Here is a 26,862-nt window from a genome sequence, read left to right on the forward strand (position 1 = left end):
TATTTGCAATTTACTCCTCTCCTTCATTTCAACCAATTGCTCTTAACACTTACAGCTTGAAGCAGCTCTAACAGTACTAACAGTTCTAAGGATCTTGGGGAGCTCTTATGGTAGTTGATTAAATTTCAAATTTTATAATACTTGTAAATAATGTTGTGTTTAGAAACTCTAACACTTTCACTGCCGACAACGTCATTTGACGTCGCCCATGGAATTCTTTAGACTGCTGACATCTTTTGATGGCACAGACTTTTACAGTAATAAAAATGCATTTAAACGTATTTAGACTTTGGCATTTATAGTCATTCGATATTTCCATATATTTATTTCGTACTCTATGGATTATAATCTATGAAATGTTGTTGGAAGTCACCTGGAATATTGGAAAAAAATAGGTTTGTTATGAACTCGTGTCATTGCGTCGCGATCGCAGCAGCTGTTTGTTGGTGTTCTGCTAATTCGTTGTCTGCTTTGTTATTGATTTGCTTGCTATTACTTTAGTTTACAAAACGATTGTTTTGTGAGTACATACAATAAATCGTAACAGTATTGAAGATTATTAAATGCTAGAAGAGTTCCTCATATTTTCAAGTGACAGTGAAAGTGATGATTTATCCCAAGATGACAAAGATAGGTACTTTGGGATTATACCGACCACACCCAGACATGAATCGTTATTTGACATTTTGCTTCTACTGATTACTAGATTAGCGTAGAACAATATTTCGTCAATATAAAACAGGAATTGTCTTATCGCAAACCCCTCCCCATCCTCAGACAGAGGTCAAAGTTGAGCAGTCTAGTAGATAACGTGATTGCAGAGTCTCACCGCCCGTTCAGCTGGTGCGTCGCTTTGTTGTACTTCCCTGTTTTACCCCTACATTTCTCCAAACACAAAAATTCAACAAAAACAAACATTACCAAACCTAAACTAAACTCTTTATTGAAAAAAAAACACTCAAAACTTGTTTTTATTCTTGATCACACTCTGCCACCCAAAATGCGAGTGCCTCCGGCCATCAGCGCGGGCTTCAGCAGCACGGTGCTGCGCCGCGCTGATGTCAACGAAAGAAAAACATCCCTCGAGATAGTACCTATCAGTAAAATATCAAATTCTAAAGGGGCTGATCAGAAATATAAATTGAATTATAATGGAAAGGCAAAAAACTTAAATAATCATGTGATGCCGCGCGGCCTGCCGTAATCGGGATTCTCGAGAAAGATAAGATAACAGCGACAACAATACCGATCACAATACCTGGAAATGCTTGTGTTTGTAATTTTGTAATTAAAGAGTTGTCTTTTCGTTCTATCATGTTTGTTTCTATAAATTTATATTTTTGTGTTCTTCATACTGGTGTGGTCGGTATAATCCCAAAGTACCCAAAGATAATAATTCTGATTGTACTACCAATGGACTTATTGACATTGTTTTTTACTCAAAAAAGCAAATATCAGCATAATAGTAATAACAAACTTGTATCCTTGTGTTTGTATAAATAAATGGTTTTTTATAGAATTTTACAGTTTTTTCTTTATTTCCAGCTTCTGATGAAGATTTTGATGATGGCCATGGATCAAGTGGGTTAGGCCCCCCAAAACAAAAAAATTTTTAACATAAGAGGATTTCAATTGCAAATATTTGTAGCTATCGTGACAGTAATTAAAATACTGAATACAGCAAATAATAATGATAAATATATTTATGTTATAGACTAGTAAATGGTGTTTTTTTGTTAACTTTTTATTTTTTACAAATAACATAATATCTTTGTTTGAAAATACTTTTTTATGCATGAGCATTTGTGTAGAAAGAGAAATAACTCAGCTTTGAAACAAATGTAAGTCCCATGGTTTTGTTATAATTGATTAAAAAATTATATTTATTTAAAAAAACCATTACAACAGGCGACAGTGTAAGAAAGTTGTCAAAATGAGGAGGCGGCAGTGAAAGTGCTAATAGTAATTTCTACTCTACTAAAACATAAAACAATTACATTTTACTCATCCCTATAAATATAACATTGTGAGTAGTTTTACTCACCTCCTTACTGGTATCCTTGTACGAGTTTAATACTTTAAGGATGAGAAGCTCTACGTAGTTATTAAAACAGTCGATGATAGCCCTCTTTTTAATCAGTTCAGTAAGGGCTGTCAGCACTAAGATTCGGGACATGACATCTCGGGTATTAGCATCGAGTGCCAGGTTTCCTAGCAAAATCCTCAATAGTGCCCTGAAAACAGTCAATTAATTATAAATACAGTCAGTCATAGTCCTATTTTTGTCACTTCAATAAGGGCTCTCAGAACCTTGGGTGTTACCATTGAGTGTGATGCTTCTTGGTAAAATCCTCTATAGTGCTCTGCAAACAACCAGTTACTTATTGAGACAGGTTTTTATACCTAAACGGGGCAAAAAGCCAGGTTTTAACACTAAGAGCTTTGATAAGACACGAAGAACAGGCTTACTTTTCGCTAATTGGAAAAGGTTCAATATTCTGGCCTTGAATTCTACTCCAATGTTTAAAGAAGATAGATTCTACCGTTCTTGCCGAAATTTACGTGGTCTGATAAGGAGTGCTCACAAGGCTGTATCTTCAGTCCCCTACTGATCTTTGTGTTTGTCAATGACCTGCCCGGGGCCCCTGAGTAAACATGTTGCTCTACGCAGATGATAATGTATTACTAGTGCCAACAGCAGCCAGACTGCAGTACGTGATTGCAAACTTGGAGAAATACTGTGATAATTGGAATCTCAAAGTTAACTTAAACTCCAAGTCGAAGATCATGGTGTTTAGAAAAGAGGGCAGACTAAAATTAACCAACGTTGTCTTGGGAATTACATTTTGAAGAAAAAGCTAGACTAGACAAAATTTGCACTAAATTAAATCTGAGGGAAGCTTTTTAATAACAACCTTCAACAACAGTTCCTTTAAGCACCAAATACATGTGTTACAATGCATTAGTAAAGACTATATTGAGTTATGGGGTTGGGGATAGACAAACAGTGGTGAGTTAGAATCAGCACAATTTTTTAATAGGAAATTATTTTGGTAGCCAACCTACACCCCAAATTACATTCTGCATCTTGAGTCATCTTCCGAAAAATTGCATTTCTACAACCTAAACTACAATAATGTTACATATATCATATTTTAAATCTAGAACTAAACCGCCTGCAAAATTAATATTAATTGTAAATTGTAATTGATAATTCAGAAAAATATATTTTGGTGTTGTGAATGGAAACAAATAGGTAAAAATGGGGGGTCTTGTTAGACTTCTGGTTAAATGATTAGGAGTGCATGCAATCACAGCTGATGGCTGTAGTGGAGGAGCCAAGAGCTGGCTGGTGGACAGAGCTGGAGGGACAGACATGGACCTCACAATTCCACAGGCAATTCCTGACCTACGACCTTGAGCTCGGTGACAGGAGATATCTAACTGATACCTATCATATTAGTACAATATTATGGGTAATGAAGGCAAGGGGTAAGTTGATCGATCTAAATTACAAACCATGGGTGGAGGGTAGAAACTACAAATGCTTGCTTTGTAATTTGGAAGAAAACAAGATGTTATGTCACTTTGTTGCTAATTGCCCAATCTTCAAAATAATAAGGCGGCGTTGGTTTGGTCTTCACACCCTAAACTAAGAAGTTTTTAATAATTATCTGAATGGGGAAAATTGGCTGGCTCTAGGAAATTATTTGAAAAATGATTGTACTTATAGATTGGAATTGGTTAATGAGTTCAATTTCTAAATTTCTTGCATGAAATAATCCTTCTATAATCTCTGTTCGTATTTATTAATAATAGAAATAATAAACTAAAAATTATATAAAATTTATATTTGTCAGTGAAAGTTAACAAATGATTGATATCTTTCCAATCATTTTTACAAGTAAGTTTAGAATTATTACTCAATTCTAATATCAATTTATTACTTACAGTATATAGAAACACCAATAACTACTGATGAAAGTAATTAAATGCTAAACTCCAGAATCAGTATTAAACAAGTTCTACATATTTTAGACGGTTTTAGAGGTTTTCCTAATTTTTTTGTAACTATCACTGATGAAGTTGTATAAAGTTTCACATGCGTTGATGAAAGGTTTCCACTTAATTGTTTGCTATCTGAGAGATATCTTTTTATGCATGTAAATATTACTGCAGTTCAACATATACTTGAATCCATTGGTAACTTAAACTGCTGATATCATAGCACCAGAACCAAATTATGGAATGGAATTAGTGAAGACTTAAAATAGTCAAAGACAATACAACTTTTGCTTACTTTTTTCACATTTATTACAGTACAGCACTTTACTAAACTCACTCAAATAAACATCCTAAATAATGAAAAATTTTCAAAACAAAATCTACAACTTGTACAATTACTTTTTATAAAAAGCCCCGGAAAAAAGTGTTGTTTGTGCCTGGTGAAAACCCTTAAAAATCTAAAAAGTAAATAAAAAAAGTTAATTACAAGTAATAATCAAATTACTTTTATTTGTATTATAAACATAATGTGCAAAAGGGTGAATTTAGGGCCATAAGGCTCTATCTTAAAATTAACCCTGAAATTATAATTAATAATTTTATACCTGTATTATAATTAAAAAAGGTAAAAATCTGAAAGGCCAGTTAAAACTACTTTAGTTATCAACAACAACAAAATAACTCATGTAAAGAGTGATCGCAGTAAGCAACATTGATTCCAGCCGATGATATTCATAGCTAAAATCATCTGTATTCTAGCAACCACATGTAGAAAAAAATAGACGGCATGTAGATAAAATAATAGTGCTGTTATTCAAGTATATTAGTATATAAACATATTGTGTTGTTTGATGTCAGCACTTTGAAGGTTAAATCAGTTATTTACATTGCACAACTTTAAGTACAGTATGGCTACTTGATTAATTGCAATTCATTGTAACACCTAGTTTGTAAATCGTTACTGCAAGACAAAATATATGTTAATTATGAGTTCAGAATTAATATAATCTATCGCTATTGGTTACATAATTATCTTAGTTTATAAGAAAATAATAGTTTTATATTAATATTTATTTAACCCGTCACCAACCAAGTAATTTAAGGTTTTGAGGCCAAGAAACTAGAACCAAATATTATTACAATAGTAATAGTGCACAGTTATGGAGCTAGAATTCTACAGCTAGCCTCGTGCGCTGCTGATAAAAATTGCTGACTCCAGGGCTCAAAAAATCAAATAAAAAAATTATTAAAATTAAAAGCTACGAAGAACTAAATGTTTGTTCATTTATACCTGTATAAGGATATTATACTATTTTGTAAAAATTAGCACTTAACATCCAGCATCTCAAATGATCACAACAGACTGTACGATTATTTACTTGTATTATATATAGTATATATATTTTCGCAGCCCTGTTACTCATTAGTATTATGTTTCTCCAATGTTCTTGGAACTAAATTCTTGGTAGAATAATAACCTAATAGGCAGTAGTGATTTTTTCATTCTTGAATTTTGTAGCTGATTAACTGGCTGCCGAGGAACTTCTCGCGCACATTGTCTGTAAGTAAAATTTACATTTTTCGTATTATAAATTAGCTCTATCATGTGAGACATCTATTTTGAATGTGTGAAAAAGTAAATTTGTAAATAGTAAAGTAAAGTACCTGTGATGTAGTTTTATTTGCTAGATTGATATGGATATAAGTTGTGGTAACACCCTTCTGACAAGACCACGGTGCCATGATTATAAGTTATCTTGATAAATGGCTAATCCCGTCATGATTTTGTTTTAGGCCAGTTCAAGTTCATATTTCACTTGTGTTAGAATGATTCTTCTTTGAGGACTACTTTGATTCCTTCTTCCGACTACGAGCCAAAATACTGATGCTGCGCTTATGAGTCAGCATCAACGTAAAGGAAAGTCAATTTTAAAAAACATTGGAACCAACTTGGCCTACCCTAAGATATAATTTTAGTTAATTATTACTCTATTTTGGCAGCTATGTTGCAAGTTATATTTTTTATTTAATATCTATAAGAGGTGCTTACAGGTTTTATTTACCACAATTAAACTTATAGTAAACTTTACATATTAAATTTTATTATTATGACTTCAGAGATTTCCACCCCATGTGTTTCATCCTTTTGGTACAAGTCACACAGTACAAAGATTTATTAAACTCTAGTGTTTAGCATCTGCAATGATTACAGCAGTCATACAGCATGAAGGGTTATACTTAATTAAATTATCATTGTTACTGATATTGTATGTATATTATAATAATAACTCTATTTATTTGTGTAGTGATTATTTTGTTAACATGGGTAAAACCTGGATGATAAACTATTAATCCTTTTGGATGAACAAACTAATAAAATTAATCTATAACATTTAGTTTGTATTCAAAAGACTAGCTTAGCTTACTTGAAGTTTTCTTGTAGTGTGGTAACTGAACCGTCACGGATTAACCGTGTTAATTGTCCCAATGAGGCACGCTTTTCGAGATCAGTCATTATGGAAACATTTTCTCCATTATCACTGTCCGGTGGGGACTTTAGGGCCTCTACGATCTTACGCATGGCTTCTTGTTCATTTGCTGGGCTATCTGTTGATAAAATTAAGTATGTTAGTACACAGGTTGAACAACACATATTTTACACTAGTCAATTTAGCTTTCACATTAATATTAACCTCTTCACTATCACGTTCTTGTAACCACACCTCCAACAGAAGTGCTGTTTAGTTACTACTACACCGTTTTGGCAAACAATAAACCTATTACCAAAGCACATTGCGAGTTTTAATAATATAGAGTCAACACAAATTGTTTTAATATGAATGTAGAGAGTGGTCATCTCTATCAAAAAGAACTTGGGAATATTAAGGAGGCAGCCAGTCTTAGGTATGCGAAGATTGTAAATCTGTTTTTCATAATACATAATTTTGATAAAAAACATTAAAACAGTTATAATCAATTTTTAAATGAAAATAGCAATAGTTTAAAATCTAAAATATTCTATGAGAAGTCTCACCTTTTCACTGCATGCATTATAATCTCACCAAGCTTGAATACTTTTTTATCTAACAAAATACAAAATAAAGTTGGATTCAGTTAATGTAATTTTCATACAACTTCTCTATTACATGCCTGATTTTTTCAGTCATGTTTCTCTGTATTTTATTGGTTGGTTAACTTTTCTGCAGGCTTAGCAATACACTTAGAGTTTTTGAGTAGACATCAGTTGCTAAATATCATGTTGTGTTATTTGCGAATATAACAATGAAAAATTGTGTAATCTACCTAACGCCATTCTTAAAGTTTCAATAATCAACTATTAAATAATTTTATATTTACCTTCAGTCTGGGTGTTATCAGCCATGTCCATATTATTACAATCTTTTACAGTTAACACCCGGTTTGTCAGTGTAGTTGTTGTTGCATTACTCTGAAACATACCAAATAGATTATGAAAATTTACCAATAAGTTATATATATACACACATTAAATAATGTATATATTTGTGTTGGCCCGGAAACTTTTTATGGTTAAACTTCCTTAGAAGTACATTCAGTGTTCGCCAAAGAACACCTGTATGAGGTGAATAAATAGATTTGTGCTCAGAAATAGTACATTTGAACATGAACTTGGAAGTCTTAATGAGCATTTCAGATAAAATTTTCTTACAGTGATGGGTAAATCCAGAATTGTTGAATCTCTAATCTGAATCTTAAAAAACGAATTCCCGATTCTCGAGTTATGTATCCTAAGAGCTCTTTTTAGCCTAAGTATAATTTAAGCAAAATTATCACCAATCAAATTTCTGCCATTCTGGATACTGCTCAATAATACAAAAAGTAATTCAAGAATACCACTCTATTTTGAAGGTATTTGCAGAGATTCAGAGAAACAACTATATTTTAAGAACCGAGTCCATTCTCTTTTACTTTAATTTGACAGATTACAATATGTGTTTCCAGAGTTTATGCCTTTAATCTGCAAATAATATGGCCATATTTGTATCACTAATAAAACATGAACTTAGTAATTTTAAACAATATTATAATATAAAAATAATGTATTTTATACAGGAAATATTTATACAACTACAAATTTTCAAGTAAAGATATAAGAAATTGTCTGTTTGCTTCTTATCGAAAAGCTGACATCTTTGCATAGACACAGTACTCATAATATTATACAAAGACATACTTAGAAAATAAATACTGTGAGCAAAACACTATTTACAATTACAATAATTTGTTAATTTAATAAACTACTATTTACGATTTTCATAAAAAAAAGTTTTAAAAAACATACTGTAGCAATCTATAATTTGTGTTTACTGATTAGCAATTGTCCGCAAATAGATGCAGCAGATTTGTAGCTATGCACAAGCATAAATATAGAAAATACTAACTGCTAGTAAAATATTATATCTAAAGCACAATAAATTGTTAATTAGTTAAACTGCTATATGCGGTTTTTCATAATAAAGTATGAAAAAATATGTTTTAGTGATTGGTAATTTTAATAATGCCAACCTGCTGCTATCTGCACCCACAGATTAAATATAGTAGGTTTAATATACAGAGCACAAATCTAAATCTAGAAAATATGAATTACAAGCTAAATATTAGAGTAATTTGTTAATTAGGTTATCTATCTATGTGTTTTAATATACAAAGTACACAAAATCACGTTTCGCAATTGGTAGTTCGCTTAATACCAATTACCAGGTTTGCGGCGCTTCATGAAAGATATAAAAAAATAATAACTACAAGCAAAATGTTATATACAAAAGTACGATACTTTGTCAATTCAGTTGTTTAATGATGATTTTAAAAATTCAAAGTATGGGAAAAACATGTTTTAGCAATCAGTAAATTATATACAACCGATAATATATTACGATGGGGATCTCCACAGATTCAAGATTAGGCTTCAACACATCAATATATTCTAGTATGAAACTCCTAAGTAGGTCAAAATTATAAGCTTGATGTGAACTTACTGAGGAACTTGACTGCAAGGACAACTCTTCCATTGCCTCTTCTAAAGCCTCTGTTCCTGATAGTTGGCTTATTCCAGAGTCTTTTGAAGTTGTGTTATCTTTATCCGGGATTTTATCAGTTGCTGTATCATATGTGTAATTCTGGATTTCTGCTGTTGTTTTCCTTAATGACCTGTTACAATAACATTCAAACTTTATAAAACTGTGCAGTTGGCATATAATGTTAGAGTGAATGATTTTGTGAGCTCCATGAAATAAATAGGATAATAAGTTTATGGACAAGGTTATGAGATTAAAAAGAAACAGAGGTTCAATAACCTTAAGTGTGAATACTAGAACTGTACACTAAATGTTCAAAAATGATGAAAGAAGATGGAACCATTTGAACTGTACCATTTCAACAAAAATAATATTAATTTAAATAAATAATTGTCATGAACAATGATCCAAATGTTTGGTTCTGCTTCTTATACAGTAAACTTGCATTAATCAGGCACGGTCAGGAGTTGAGGCATGTCAAATTATCAAATATGCCGGATTATTGGATAATTATCAGAGAAATAATATAGACATAATAAATAAAAAAATGATCATATTACAATACAATTTTATTACTCAAATATAACCTTAAGGTAGTCCTTGTTATAAGTGGTTTTATAAGAACTTTTTTTTAAATGGTCTGTTTAGAGTGAGTAGTCTACGCATCACAACAATTGAGTGGAACATGGTCAAGGTCATGGGCGCGTTTATCCCGGTTCACCACAGCCCTGTACTGTACGGTACTGCTACTGCCAGCCTCTCTAGACAATGCTTGCCTATTCCAGACGGCAAAGGCGAGAGACGTCAGTCATTCTTCCATCACAAACCTATGCTGATTGATCTGTGAAATTGACCTACCATTACTAGACTCAATTGAGTTAATAAGAAAATATGAAAGTGCAACTGGGTACACATGCTAACAGCCTCTTCTCCATGTCAGCCTAAACACCATGTCTACCATGAACGAAAAAAAAAAAAAACAAAAACATTGTTGCGTATTAGACGATTGATGTTTTGCGTTATTCAAGAAACTGTTACTTTTTCCAAAAGGTGTGCCGGATTACCAATAGTGCAAAACTACAGGATGCCAGATTATTGGAATTTTACTGTACCTCCTATTTCTTTTGAATACCAACTAAATCAGTTTTATTAAAAAACTTTTAATACTGAGTTTTTAAATACTTTCAACTCAGAAAATAATTATTGCCAACTTGCTACATGTGTTGGCACACTACACTCAATGGTGTTGACTAGGAAATATAAGTGTAAGGAGACATCAATACTACATGGAGTGAATTAATGTTATTACAGATAACTACCGAACTGGTAGACACAGAACGGTGGTTCATGAACGCTTGCCTATACAGGCAGGTGTTCATTTCGTCAACAAATTATCAGGTTCAATAAAAAAACGCTACAACGCCCAAGGTGTTAAAAACTCGTTTGAAATACTTTTTAGTGTCACAAACATTTTATAATGTTGACGAGTTTTTAGCGTATGATTGGGAAACCACCAATTACAAAGACTGACTGAATCCGTCTTGGAAGTGGGAATAGTTAGCGAATGAATGGATGTGTATAAGTTTGCAAATTGTATTTTTGAATGAGATTTCTTGTGGGGTGTATGACATTTTATTGAGTAAAAAGTTGACTTTTGCCATACGTTGTAAAATGTTTCACTAATAAAAATTTGAATTAATTTGATTTGACAGTGAAGTGCTGATTATCCAGAAGCCAGTTATCCGAAACGTTGGTTAATCAAGTGTTTCAGATATAGTGTGCATTCAATATTCCTGCTACACTGATATTACACAAGAAAACAGATAAATTAAAAACACAAGCAGCTGGCAGTAGCATGTGGAGCAGCTGTCTGGTTGTTTACATCCACTTGAATAACTAAATTCACATTGTGTAGCTGACGTCTAGCAATATTGGTGAAACATAAACATGCTATGTTTTGTCTTTCAGACAAACTTAAAATAAAACGATTAATGAAAGTAGCAAGTAAAACAAGCTTTATTACTGTCTTTGAAACTCCTACGACGTTTGGTGGCAAAAAAAGCTTAAAACTTTCATGGTTGACGTAATATTACGTTCATAGCAACTGCATAAAAGTGTGCTACTGGCGTAATATCACGCATTATATTATTTCTGTTTGCCGTAATATTGAGCAAGAAGCATTTCTGTGACAACTGCATATCGCACAAGTAGTTCTGGTGTTTTTTACTAGATGACAACACATCCTTGGTCTTCTGTTATGAGCATTTGTACCTCAGTGAGTTTGCTGTAGTTGGACAGTGCAGACAGCTACCGTATGTTGTTGCACGTCATCTGTTCTGGAGTACTTTATGGTTTTATTTCTAGTGTTTATTGTACCATGGAAATATCTGACACGCATTAGACAGTTGACTTTGTTAACGTAATGATGACACGAACACAGATGGTGAAAATTACTTAATGGACACAATATAAAAAATGACAAAAAATTGAAAAAGACACTGAAAATAACTTTTTTTTGTATTTAACCCCTATAAGACTGTCTTTGTAAAATAAAAACAGCAAACAAATTCAGCAAAACATCATATTCGTCTGTTTCTTTTGGGCTAATTTTGTAATGTTTTTATCACATCTAAGTTACTAAACAACAAAATTTATGTACTGTATGTGTAATATAATTCCTACGTTATACGTGTATGTATAATACATATTGTTAAAGCTATGCTACAATGGCAACTAAAGTTTTGAGAGATCTTATGCAACTGCTATCGTAAGTACTTGTGACACCAGCATTGTTGGTTTTGGTGGGTGTCAATACAAAATCAATTCACACAGTAATATCTCATCAAGGTTTAAAATTGAAATTTTAATGTCTGACCATTGCTCTTTAATTCTTGTGAACAGCTGTTTGACACTGTTCACGTCACTGCTCGTGAGAGCTTTTGCGCTCGTTTAAACTAACTACTTTTACTGTTGGATACAAAACTTGTGCAACTTCTTGCCAATGTAAACGTAACTTAACCTTTCCCACACAGTAGACAGATATATTAGAATGGTAGACTTTAACCAAAACACCAAACACGATTACATCCGATACTACACACTGTGTCTCTTGGAGAGTTTTTTGGTTCATAAAAGGCCTTCGAAATGGCCGGTGCACGCTCTGTGCCTATCGCAGTTAGCAAAGAAGTATTTATAAACGACCTTCACACCTCCGTAATGGGAGAAGTTGCCATTTGTCTAGCTCTGTCTGTCCACCGCTCATCCTACAGAGCCATAAATAATAACTAAATATACCCATTGTCTCTCCATATGATAGACCTTATGTAAGAAACTTTAAATAAGAAAATGCTCTAATAATTAGTAGTTAGTATAATGTTTCAGCTTTATTAGATTGTACCATGAATTTTAATTTAGATTTGTATCAATAAATATGCTAATTTTAAATTAAATGCCCTATTTTATATTTTTGCCTTTACCTCTTATAGCATATTTATATCAAACATTAACTTAAAACTTAGAACTTAAAAAGATTTATATTCAAACTTGCAAAATACACTGCAATTTTACTACAAAACATCTAATATTTGACATAATACCAGAATTGCTACATTGTAGCTAAGGTCTTATGGCAGCTGCACACTCAGCTACTCAAGGTGTTCCACTACTGAGAACTTCTGCCTAATTGGACAACTTACATTATAAGGTAATATGCAATACCTACTTACAATTTTGTCTTAGTTTTAAAATTAAAGACATAGTAATTGTCAAGCTTAGGGGACATTTTGCCTGGCCAGATTACATTGACAAAATTGAAAAACTAAAAACATTTCAGATATCATATAAATATAACAAATTATGAATTACAAAATGTTGCATAAATAAGGATCCATATCCGTGAGTATGTCTCTTACATTCTACCATCCACAAATCAATATGTATCTACAACATTTATACAACATGCTGATTAGATTTATTTACCTACACTGCTTATTTATCTACAAATACAAGAATGTGAATTGTCTCCAAGTGCTGATAACCAATTGTTTGTGTTCTCAAGCAACTTGAGCTAAGTGCAGCAACCGGTAATGTTAATGATACCAGCCTTATATATAATGAAGACTAAATAAATGAACTAGCGCCTTGTACTAAAACTAATTTTAAAACATTCAATGAAATGCTTACTTATAAATATCTTCTGGTTTCAGGTCATCGGAGTCAAATAATGGTCTGGGGTGGTGTGTTAGTCCTGGAGATGACAAGCGAGGAGAGTAGTCTTTAGTCGGTGATGGAGGTGAGTTGGCATTAGTCCCACCTCCTGAACTGGAGCTACCACGACGCACTCTGCCCTTCAGCAAAGTGGCAGCGGCCTCCTGTTACATTTCAATAACATTTTAGACTCTCATAATGCTTATTTCAAAATATAAAGGATAACATCATTATAGTTAAGTTGGTTTTCTTATAAGATCTGAGATTTGATCTCTTCCTAAGATGAAAAAACCGACCTGTTACAGAAGAGAACAAATCAATTAAATCCTAAAATTAAATGAAGCATTTCTTACTATTATTGACAGAAAAGCCTATTTGACAAACAACACAGATTCTTAAAAAACTCATAACTGGGTCCTAATTGAATAATATTGTGTTCAATGTAAACTTCTAAAATAGAAAAATCTCTAAATTTATATAAATTAAACCTAAAAAATTAACTTGCCTAAAGATAATAATCAGGATTCAGATGCAAAGTGGATATATACATTTCTCTAAAAGGTATAACTTTTATGTGAGTCACTAATTTTGTAACTGGGATAGAGTTGTCTGTTGATTAGTTGTTTATTTGTAGAACAGACAAAACTTTCTCCCCATAACCCAATTTCACTTAAAGAGGAGCTGAAGATTATATCAATGATTGGGAATGCCGATACTATCGAAAGTTCACTACTAGATCAAAGTAACGCTATTGTTGTACTGACTCAGTATTTACCATATCAAGAAAGATTACAAAATGTTGAATGCTGGCTATAACCCCTCTCAATCTCTAAACCCATTTATGGTCTTAATACAATCTCTAAAAATCACCCTCTAGTGGCCAATAATTATGTTTTGGAATTCACATTACACTAAATATATTTTTTGTTTCAAAATGTCTTTATTTTCTCCTCTTGGAATCAACTGTAAAATTAAATATAAAATTTTTAGGTTCTAAAAGGTCCTGAAGTTGAAAGTGACCTTCAGAAAATGTTCACTAATGAGTATATCAAGTGAAGGGCATATTTAAAATTTAGCAACCATGAAAAAGGTTTTCATTTTGCATTAAAACAGATGTTATTTTCCATATTATATAGCCCTCAAATGCGGATTGACTAACAACAATAACAAAATACTTTTGTCAAATAGTTTAAACTGTAGTCATAACACTACTAAAGTTTTGATTGTGTTTGTGAATTTAAACCATGACGAGTCCAGATAGATACAACATTCTCACTTTTAATATTTATTGACACAGACACTATAAGACGACTTACTAAAAGTCGAAACTATAGTACCTTTATGACTACAGTTTGGACTATTTTGACAAAGATATGTTGTTATTGTTACTAGTAAATAGTTGATTATGGAGTGCTCTTAAACAAAAGAATAAACCTAAAAAAATAACTTGCATGTATGTTAGCAGTTATGCGCTGTAAATTTTGAACATGAACAGACCTCCAGACAAGATGTGAGTTGTGGATGTGCCCTACATAAGTGTACCACTTAGGCACCTATGTACACATATGCGGGACACTTGCAACTTCCATTGAGATTTGCTCCTTGCTCAAAATGTACAGTGCATAATTGCTAGCATATATATATATATATATATATATATATATATATATATATATATATAAATAACTTTTCAATTTCCCCCCTTTTGTTTAAGAGTAATACAAATCAACTAACAAATTTTGTTTAAATAAAATAACCAGCATTTAACAGAGTAAATTTTTTTTTCAAATATCATTCTGAAATAGATCTTTAACAATACTTCCAAAAGTAGCAGGTGTCCTGGAATAAGTATTTGGGAGTTTTAAGGGGACTATTTCAAAGGAGATTACTAATTAAAACACGTTGGTGGTGTCTTACCAGATTAAGCTAGGATACTTTTTGAACATACTTCATAAAATAAATGAATGGATGGGTGTTAATGGTATCTTTTTACTTGAATATGTTAGACATAAAAAATGTATAGTAGAATACAGCACTCTGTCTATTTAAAACTCTCAATGACGATATTGTTTAAGCATATAAATACATAAAAACAAAAATGAAATACACACAATGTAACTATGTGTAAAAATGATATTTTTACAAGGATTACCTTATATGAATGGATGTATCTTATATGTATATGAAGTTATTAATCTTGAAACCCATACAAAACTCTCTCGTAGAAATTCAAAACAAAACTGAAGAAAGTTTCACCATAGTACAGAAATATAGTCCAAAACAGTTTTCTATCTGACTATACTCTTTGTATCACATAAAATAATCCTAACTATAACCTTTTAACAACAATACGTAGTATATAATTATATCCAAAATAACATTTAAGTACAAAAATTAATCACGCTACGTACAAAATTTTAAAATAGTATTCTATCCAAAAATTAAATGAATACTTTGTATTCAACTAGCCAGAGCAAAGATCACATGGTACGAATGGACATATATTAAAATGTATTGAAGGATATAGTAAGGATATATTTTGGCATTTGAATAAGATAATTTTGGACTTTGAATATGATAACCTCTTTAGAATCTGACAGTTTTGTAATACCAGGCGGCCATGTTAATTGGATTTTAAACTTAAACATCAGCAAAGACTGTACAATAAGGATATTTCTTAGCAATATGATTTTGTATACTTGGGTTAAACAATGTAGTAAGCAATGAATCTGAAATTTTAATTGACTCAACAAAAATCATGTTTTAACATACTGCACAAATAATAACTGTAAGTTGGTATATAAAGTGATTGCTTTTTGTTACCTTATACAGAGTGGCCACTCAAAACCTCTTATCATATTCCCGGTTTATCCCTGGTTTTCCCGGTCAAAAATTTCCGATTCTCTAGTCCATTTACATACCAAATAAACAATTGTTGTACTGTATTTAACCCTTACACAGAGTGGAAAGGTCAAGATTTATCGTCACAAGCTGTATTTGCAAGAAATGCCACGAAGCTGGTTTTTCAAATTTTGCCCCTAGCGATATATGAGACATTCAGTGAATATTCATTGCTACCACCTATTTTAATCTCCTTAGTTTTTATTTCTGTGATTTTCGATGTGTCCGCATAACATTGTGTATACCTAATAACTTTCCTTTATGTTTGGAAAATACATGTACATGCTAGCATTGTCACAAATACAGACATAGAAAATACAAACTTCAAATAAAATATTATTTTTCATCACATTATGTTGTTGCTGTTTATTTCTAAATAGTTTTTATACACAAAGAACTAAATTGTTTAGCAATTGGTAATTGTGTAATTGGTAATTAGTGTTCTGCCAATGAGTTGTTGTCCACAAATAGATGCCACAGTAGAATTGTGACGATATGCTAAAATAAATATAGAAAACATTAATTATAGTTAACGAATTATTTGTTAAACTACAATAATTTATTAATTAGGTTATCTATCTATATATTTTTTCATATAGAAAGTAAAATATTTAATGGTAATTTGTGTACTGTTGATCAGCTGTTGTCCACGAATAGACTTATTTGGGTCCAAGATTCAGCTTCTACACATCAAAACATGTAATATAGTGAATCGTGAGTTTCCAAGCAGTATTTTAAGCACTTCTGTTGATATCAGGACCGAGTGAAAAGAGATGGGATATCAAGCATTAGAATCGATCCATCTCTAGTAAAGATTCCAGGAACATTATAAAAATTGAAGCATAATCCACACATGATTCCCAGAGACTAAAATTTATGCATAATTCAAGTTTTCCAGATTATCATCGTTGGTGACAACTCTGGTTACAGTCCCGCGAAAGTATAGTGGCTAAGAATATATCATACTGCCAGCTAATACATAAAGAATGAATGCATCAGAAAGTTATCTGCTAGAGAAATTACTAAAATACAGTTAATTTGCGATTTGTACAATAAGTTGACACCCAACAATAAGTTGTTTGAATACTGTCCAACTGATTGTCACATGTGCGGAAAAGTTGTTCATATGAATAGTTAATCCGAGAACTAATTGGATTTCTACCAGTCGTCGTCCAGCCAACGCCGCTCTGACGACAAAAACTGACGTTTCTTAATCTCATAAGTTTCTTGAAAATCGAAATTGGTTTTTGGGATTTTCCCGGTTCTTTAGGGAGATTTTCCTGGTTCTACTGGGAGATTCCCAGCTTAAACCCGGTCCATTAAATTTCCAGCTTATTCCCCAGTTTTTCTGGTCGTGTGGCCATTCTGCTTATTTAACAGAGATCTAAAAATTGTATTATACTATAACTAGAGAAGATACTTTGGCTCAAATTTAAATAAAAACAATGTCTGAAAACATGTTAAGATGTTGTTGGCCATCTTGTGTTTTCAAACTAAAGCCACATAAACCAACACATACATATTTATTTAATGTGTTATGTTAAATCTTATTAAAATTTGGATTAAAAAGTCTCTTGGATGTACTTTTAACTAAATCTTGTGGCCCTTAGCCTTAACTGCTGTAAACAGATAAGAGCTGTCCTACTATACTATGAATGACTATTTATTTCAGAAACACTCTTACCCTTGTCTTTGCATTACAGGGATCAAGAATGTGAAATTATAGTTCTTCTTCCTCTGGGTTAAAGGTTCTAGGAAAGCTGGGTTAAAAGATCATAGACAAACCTGTTCTTGAAGATACTTCTGAAGTGAGTTATGACCTTCAAAGACTTACCTTTCACCTAAACTAGTGTATTCCCCACTCAGCAGGAGTTTCCTGCTTCTTCCTGGACGTCAACCTTCAATATGAGGAGCAACCAAATAACAATGACACTACTCAAAAACGTTTCAACTTTGCATATGTCACATTAGATTGAAGGACAGTTTGAAAATAACCTTGAAGTTGAATCTCCTGATTACATAATATTGACTATAGACCAACAGAAAACTGCTTTCCTAATCACAGTCTGACATAAAAAACATATGTAAAGAACAGTGGGAGTACAACAAAAAAAGCTATTTGCAACAATCTAAGTATAAAGGTTATTCAAAAAGTACAAACTAGAACTGTTCAAATCATAAATCTCTGACAGTAAAGCAAAGGATGGAAAGAGAAAAGAAATGGATGCCTATGTTTAAATTTCATTACTATTAATGAATGCTTTGAAAGAATATCATAACTACGGGCGTTTTTCCATCATATGTATTATGGCAACAGGGACCCAGCATTTTGAGAATTGATATACACAATATTCTTTAGGTGTGAAATCTTAAAAATTTATTAAGTTTTTATTATTTTATTATTTTTTAAGTATTTATTATATATATAAGTATAAGTGTACAGAGAAAACAGTAAAAAACATGTCCATGAACACAACTGAATCAAAGTTAACAAAAAAAGTTATATGTCAAAAATATAAGCATATCCCAGTGACTCAACACCAAGTCAAAAGAAGCACAAATGAAAATAATAACCAATGTATTGCAACAATATGATGTATGCACAATAATAGACTGAGAATAAGTAGGAAATTGCTTAACAGAACATCACCTATTGTGACAGTCTAAGTGGTTGTGCAGTGGACCTGGATTATGACTGAAGACAGGATGACATGGGGGGAAAGGAAAGGAAGGCATAAATACATGGCCATAAGTGCAATGCACAAACATAGACACCGAAAATACAAACTGAAAGCTGAAATGGTTTACAACAATGATAATTCCTTAATTAGGTTATCTATTTAGGATTTTTCATACACAAAATATGCAAATTACAGATAATATATTATTTACAAAATTATTATAATTTGTTAGTTTGTTTTTTATCTATGGTTATTGTACACAAAGTAACCCATACCCACATGCCCTATGCCTTCATTCATTCCAGAATCTTGCACCTCTCTACGCTGTTCCTTGCCAACCCAATTGTTACCATTAAAATATATTGCTGGGGGAAAATTGCCTTAAACATCTGACCATGTACGATTTTGATACCACAAGAAATGATCATGCACTCACTGGACAGGCTACCATATACCAGCACCTAGAAAATCTAATTGCAACTACATAATCTCATAAAGTGTAACTCCTACCAACTCATTTGTTACGTTTGGGTAGGGTGTACTTTCTACGTCAGGATGGCAAAAGAAGACCCATCCCCCTCCGGATGTTAAGAAGGCCGTTGCCCTACAGAAATATCCGGGTGACTGTCTACTTTCTAAACTGGCTTCCAATTAGGAATAGAATGACATATAACACATTGCACAACTTTGTGATTGCCCATCCTACAGACCTGCCTAAAAAAATATGTCCTCTGCAAGGTTATGAAATTGCTGCCATTTTATATATTGCTTGGAGTAAAATATGACATCTAGCCTTAAACATCTGAAAACTGTATGGTTTTGATTATCAATACAAACAGTCTCGAAGTCTGTGTGTAGACCATCTGCCAGCACCTAGAAAAACTAATTGTAACTATATAATCAAGAAAAGTTTATTCATATCATCTCGTTGCACAACCTTGTCGTTGGCGATCCGACAGATTGGCATTTGTCCACTACCTGTTCATAAACCATGGAATACATCAGAGAATGAATGACTAGTTATTTTAGTGTTGAGGAATAATGACAAATTAGAATATACAAAGCTGCCTACCCCAGTATATATCTCTGACTGCTGCTATATTGACCATCTGGCCTCAGGTCTCTGAGACCGCTTGGTATCAGGGTGCTGAGGCTGCCTGTGTACAGGGTCCTGAGGCTGCTGTTTTGCTTTTTTCTTTTTCGGACTGGTTCTTGACACTATTTTTTGTACGGCGCTAGCCACTTTCTTCAGGCTACCTCCTACTGTTTTCTTCTGACGGATTTCTTTTGATTCTTTCTCAGGAAAATCATGGCTAGCTGACTGCTCATCTTTAATTTCAGCTTGCTCTTCAATTTCACTTATTTTGGGGCCAGCTGCTTGATCTTGATGACCAGCCACCTGATCCTGGACACCAGATTCAGTCTGAACTATGTGGTCCTTTTGTTCAGTCAGATTTTTATAATGGCTAGCCACCTGCTTATAATGTTTAGCAACTTCGTTGTAATGAACAGCCAGTACTTCCAAACTATTAAAACTTTCCGCTAATCTATTTGATCGCATTTCCATACGTTGAGCCATCTCTAACAGAAGGTGTGCACCTTCCTTCAGATGGCCCATATCATTGTGCAAACGATCAACACTTGACTGCATATGACCAGAATTCTGCACCAGTGTGCCAACATTTCTATGCAGATGACCTGCACCCTCTACCAGAAGGCCTGCACCCTCCTTTAGAAGGCCAGCATCCTTCTCAACACGCCCAACACCCTGCTCCACACGCTCTGCACCCTGCTCCAGGCGCCCCGCACCCTGCTCCAAGCGCCCCGCACCCTGCTCCAGGCGCCCCGCACCCTGCTCCAGGCGCCCTGCACCCTGTTCCAGGCGCCCCGCTCCCTGCTCCAGGCGTTCTGCACCTTCTTCTAGACGGCCCAGTGCTTCTTGTAGACGACCTGTCGCTCGTTGCAGAAGATTCTTCTCCTGTTGTTCAACTAGACCTGACGGGATCTTTAGGGGACCATTTAAACAAAATTAGACAACAAATTTTCAATTCGGAAATTATTCACTATAGTTAAAACAGAAAATATTCCAGTAAAATCAGCCAAAATAGTAAAAATATTTTATATGAATTTTGAAAACAATATTGCTTTTAAGGAAAAATAAACAAAAAACAAATCTTATTTACCGTAAATATTTTAAAAACACCTCAGCACTACTTGGTTTTATACTAACTATTCTCAACAAAATACAAATTTTAAATGATAATATCATTTTTTGAGTGACTTAAACCTGCACAATCTTTTGAACTCATACTAAAAAATCTGAAACCTCCAAACAATGCAGCTATTGGCTCTCCCATACTTGCCTCTTAGCCTTTAGTAATTAAATTAAAAAATTGCGCACTCTTATAAGTAGGATAGGAACATTAACATTTTTACTGTCTTTTGTGCTTTTTTAATTTATTTTCACTTAGTTGCTTCAGGATTAACAGTTCCAAGATTTTTTCACATAAACAATTTTAAAAGATCCAAGTCATAACTGACTTGATTCTATTTTTTTCTGAAATTTTAATGAACTTTCTAACCAAAAATAACATTTTAAGCAAATTAATTGGGGTTTTACCAAAATTAATAAACTAAATTGACACTGTAACAATGTAAGAACAATTTTAATACAAAGAGAACAGACTTGATAAGATGATAGAAGAATCATGATTTTAGGTCCTCCAGTTGGAATTGTTCTGCAGATCATACAGTGTGTTGACACAGGTAAGGGACATTCGCCTGTAGCAGAGACAGCTAGATCTATTGTTGAGAACCTACAACTTCCCTCTCAAGTTGGTATCGGAATAATCAATGCTGTCCCTGAGTTTAACAAAGACTAAGCAGTCCAACAGAATTATAACCCTTTAATGAGAAAATCACTTTAGTCGTCTCCTAGTTAATTTTTATTGTGACAGCATGCATTTCTATTCATTATTTACACACATATTCATGCAGTATTAGATTAACAAATTTTAGAGCAAGCAACAAATATTTCAGTAAAAAAATAATTAATTTATTACTTTTGTCGTTCGGGAACTATCAAGCCTGTGCGGGATTTTTTTACACTATGTATATATAAGTTGTGCAAGCGTATCTTAAAAGTGGTCATGCTCGCTTATGCATTGATGGATTTCGTTGAAACAAGTACCGTTGGAATTGTAATGAAATTGCCCAAATAGTTGGTGTCTAGTAAATCTTTTAAGCTATACTGATTGTTTTTATTATTTGACTCTAAAAATTTTCAACAATTTTTTAATAGTAAAGAAAATAACGCAATTATTTTATTGAAATTTTCACTTATCTATTCAAACCTATGAGCCAAATTTGGTTTCTTTAGCCTACCTAGTTTTAAAGATAATAGTATTTTTATAAAAAATACAAAATGGTGGCTAGACATTTCTTGACCTATGTTTATATGTTGTTTTTTGTTTCAAATGATGAGTACTATAAGCCACAAAAGTTTTTGACACCTTTTTGTGAACACCCTGTATGTATAGTTAGTATAATTTTTATTGTAATATCTTTTAAAATTTTAGTTTTAAAAGCAATATAAAATGGGTGCTTTTCACAAAATAGGGTATTATTTTTGTTTACAATAGAAAAATTTGCTCTTAGACTTCTACTTACAAAAAAATCAACAACACAAAGTTACTTGTAAAGCAAGCAATAGAAGTAGTTAGTTTTAAAGCAGTAACTAGGTAATAATCACATTTCTGCCATCTGTATCATATCCCATGCAAAAAAAAATACTTCTCCTTCTGTATGGTTTCTGTGTTAGTTATTTATTAGTAATTACACATACAAGAACTCATAAAATCTGTTCTATTATAAAATCTTTACCTGATACTCCTGAGGGAGATTTGCCAGCCTCAACGTAACCTGTGGTGTATTGAGGTTGAACAGAGCCATAATGGCTTCCTGTGCCGCACGCCTCAGTTCCGTGCCCTGCTTGATACTATCGCCCATCGTCCAGCCTGTAATAATGTACATCTACAATAGTCTTACGCAATTATAGTTAAATAATAGATTTATATTATATAACAGATATTATTAATAAAGTCTGTGTTAAAATTAATTAGTTCTAGTCCACTAGGTTTACTGTTATTTAGGTTGGATGGCTAAAGTTCATGTATGTTATTGTTATTAACAGTTTTAGTGCTAAGGGATCTGGCACATTGCCATACCCAAGAGTGCTAAGCATTTTAGTGCATAAATGCAGAGTTTTAGTAAATTCCTTACTTTTTCCTTATTTGAGGTCATATCTTATTACTTTTTTTTGTACTGAAGATAAATAAACAGTAAACAGAAATAAATACAAAAAAATTACATTTGTAACTATTTGGATTGTTATAAAAAATTTTCTTTATAATGTAAATGTTTTTTATAATTGTTTTTCACTTTGGCATACAATTTTAGTAGGTAAACAATTTTATATTATTTTTCTGAGGCTACCATCGGAAAGAGCAACTAAAACTAAACAAATTACATATATTTGATTTTATTTTTACACAACAAATAAGAAGTGTGGATTAAAAATATAATATGTTGTCCGCGCCAAATTTTGCCCTACATATAGGCCCAATGTTTGAAACGCTCAAGAGAAAAAGTAATACACTTACTATTATTAGCATAAATGCTTTACTAACTTTATTATTATTATTTATAAAAGAAGAAATTGAAGCACAGTTAACACTTTTTTTTACCTAAATAATTGTTTTATTCAGTAATAAAACTATAAAAAAAGGTGAAGTAACTCATCATAACCTGCAATGTTCTTATTAGAGATTGTAACTTAGTAAAATATAATACACACGGAAAACACAAATGAAAAATGAAGTAATGCAATGATTTGGAATACTAATGAAGTAGTATTTCACAATTATAACACAACTTAATGGATAAAATAAGATAAAACAGAGTAAACAAAGCACAGCGTCAGTTCGCTCACAATGTAAACATCCGAACTGACTTTTTTTATTTCACATCAATGACGTAAAACAGCTGGTCGTCGGCAATTAAATATACAAATATCGTTACTCTATGGCTTTTGGATGAACTGCCATCGTTTGCAGCCAGTAACTTGCATAAACTGAACCAATATATATAAAAATACGCTGTGTCTACGACGTAGACGATAGCACTTTTTGACATAAACGCAGCGCCTACGACGTAGATGCTATAGCACTAAAAGGGTTAATCAAGGAAGAAAATTATAGTTTCCTGTATGAACAGGTATCTGAGTCACCGTTCGAGTTGTCAAGTTCAATTCAACATAACCAGATTCCTAAACAATGTCCAAAGCAGGATGTTTGTAAAAAACATTCTTGTGCAGATTTGGTTAGTTGTTATAAAAATGGAAACCATAAATAAAAAAGTACATTATTTTTACTAGTCAATTAGTTTTTGATGTTCAAATATGTTTAGATAATAATTATTCTGTAGCAGCCTTACCTGAGTCTTATTTTAACGTACACAAGTTTTATTTTGTGATTTGTCAACAATCAAATTTTATTTCTTTCACTGCTATAATTTTGTTGGTGAGTTACAAACTATGTCAGTCATATAGACTATGAATTGAATAAGAGATAAAAGAAGTATAGACTAGCTAAGGGTTTAAGCTACATTCGAATTTGTTGCATTTTGTGAAACGAGCCGAGTAAATGCAACGCTGTTGAGAAAAGCTCTCGCAAAATTATGATGGAAGAGAAAGAACTAACCATGAAAAAAATATAATATCGCATTTTGAAAATCAGTTTACAGCATTAAAAATATTGTTTTCCAAAGATACTATAAGATCAAACATTAATTCATCACATTTAATTTCAAGTATATAAAATATTAAATACCGTGCGAGACTGCTAGTCGACAAACTGTCTGGTTGGACGACACTTGCCTACTCTTGGATCAAAAAGTATAGATACCTGAGTTTAACGTTAACAACAAACTAACTAATAGAGCTAAAACTATGGCAGTTACATCAAACTTAAGCTTGTTTATTTCTGCGTTGACATATAAAGCGAATTATTTACAACATAGTTTTGTGTCTGTAAGAATGAAAAAAAGGTACCGGTTTTGACGCTTACTACTACAATGCATTTTTGAAAGTTAAAATTATTCATTGTTAGACCTGCCATTGGAGGCCCACAGCTCATATGAAAAAAGTTGATGGGAAATGTTCTAATATACTAAAACAATATTTAATTTATTACAGCTCCTTTTTATACTGAAGGGCGCGAGTGGACTGTGCATAATCGTCGCAACACTTGACAGTCTGACGGTTTGCACATTCCAACGAGCTTACACCAGCCGTGGCAAATTAACAAAAACTGTTTAACTAAATTAAAGTAATGTTAAAACTATAGTTTTAAATTGTGTTTACAAAAATAAATTGCCTTTAAAACAAAAATAATGACTACAAGCTCAATAACGTAACCAATGCTGAGTTTCTTTAACCGAACCTGATTGAGACTGAAAGTTAAAATGATTTATAAACAACTTTTATCCATATAATTAAAAAATTCTAAAACTACATACTCTTAAGTTTGTACTGTTGTAAATATCTTATATAAAACTTTGGTCTTAATAGGATTACAAGTTTTCCTGGTTATAAATGTTCAAAATTGCGCTATAAGGACCTTAGTGCTGCTTCCGGAGTGACAGCATATTCAGGATGGGTATGGGAGGTAGGGGCCACCTCCTATAAAGATCCATGAGGAAGAATTAGGGCACTAATCTCAGTCATATCCCCCCGGAAGAAGGGGAAGCCAGCTCTGAACCAAGCTCTCCAGTCAAAACAGGCAAGGGGTGGCTACTCTTGTTGAGGCTAGCAAGAACCTCTGATACTTAGGGAACGAACACTACCAACTCCACAGTCATCTTCCACAGTAGATACATCCATAAGGTTGCCCAGATTTAAGTGACACATTGGTTTTTGCTGTGTCCAGTGGTATTTTCAACTGGAAAGTATAAACCAGCCAAAACGTGATCCCTGCTGGGTTTTGTAATTTGGTTGAAAAGCACCAAAAGAGGTACCATTTTTCGTTCTTAACGACATAAAACCTTAAATGCAATATTTGTAAACAATTTGATTTATGTCTAGACGCAAAAATAAACTATCTAAATTTTAATTTAACTCCTGTAATCTTTGCACAACTAATTAGTTATGGTTAACGTTCTATCTAGGTTATCTATACTTTTTGATGCAAGAAAAGTATCCAACAAATGGCCATCTTGTTGCTATGACAGCGGTGCTGACACGCATACAAACAAAAACGAATGTTGTACACTTTGAAACGTCTTGACTTGGTGTCTGTAACTAGCACTGGAGATTTTTTGAGTTTATGTTATCGTCTGATTTTATTTTGAAATGACAAGACATTTGTAAAATGTTAAGTATAACCTATTTAAGCAATTTGTTAATGACATCTATTGAAGGTACTAATAAAAAGTGGTTCATTTCAATGAGGTTTAAACATTGGTGTTTACAAAACAAAGATTGCATGATGTTGGTAGGGCCTAATTCGTTTCTAAAAGATAAATAGATGTTAAAAGTAACTTTTTTATAAAAAAAACCACACCATTTAATTTAATTTTGAATTTTAAATTAAGTTAAGGCTTTTCGTTTTTTATATTTTTACAAATTTGTATTATCTAACTATACTGCTTTTAATAACACCTCTTAAAAATCTTTTAACTATTGAGGTTATAAATATTTTAACAACAATATATATATATATATCTTGGCATTGTCGTAGTTAGAATGATTACAACATACATTGGCTATACAGCCAGTTTAATAAGGCTTAGTTTAAAGGGGTACTTTTAAAGGGCTAATAATCTCTCAGAATACAGTGCAAAAAGGATCCCCTACCTTTACTTTTATTTCTTCCTTACCTTGAATTTAAATCTTTTTACTTAACTGTCAACCCATACATATGACCAATGTTTAACCCAAGTTGTAATAGATTTCTTGG

General features: G+C 32.6%; 1 protein-coding gene across 8 annotated transcripts in view; it reads right to left on the minus strand.

Annotated features, from left to right (window-relative positions):
• The window catches only part of LOC124369236 (CLIP-associating protein 2), a 192,551-nt gene that overhangs the window by 9,478 nt on the left and 156,211 nt on the right, over positions 1-26,862 (minus strand). For all 8 annotated transcript variants that reach the window (XM_046827116.1, XM_046827120.1, XM_046827121.1 and 5 more), the window contains 6 exons: positions 22,730-22,863; positions 13,242-13,429; positions 9,021-9,192; positions 7,363-7,453; positions 6,432-6,612; positions 2,045-2,234 (listed from right to left, as the gene is read on the minus strand). In XM_046827116.1, the coding sequence (XP_046683072.1) occupies positions 2,045-2,234; positions 6,432-6,612; positions 7,363-7,453; positions 9,021-9,192; positions 13,242-13,429; positions 22,730-22,863 (956 nt within the window). The remainder of the gene's footprint in view (positions 1-2,044; positions 2,235-6,431; positions 6,613-7,362; positions 7,454-9,020; positions 9,193-13,241; positions 13,430-22,729; positions 22,864-26,862) is intronic.

Source organism: Homalodisca vitripennis, chromosome X (genome assembly GCF_021130785.1).
Source record: "Homalodisca vitripennis isolate AUS2020 chromosome X, UT_GWSS_2.1, whole genome shotgun sequence".
Lineage (NCBI taxonomy): Eukaryota > Metazoa > Arthropoda > Insecta > Hemiptera > Cicadellidae > Homalodisca > Homalodisca vitripennis.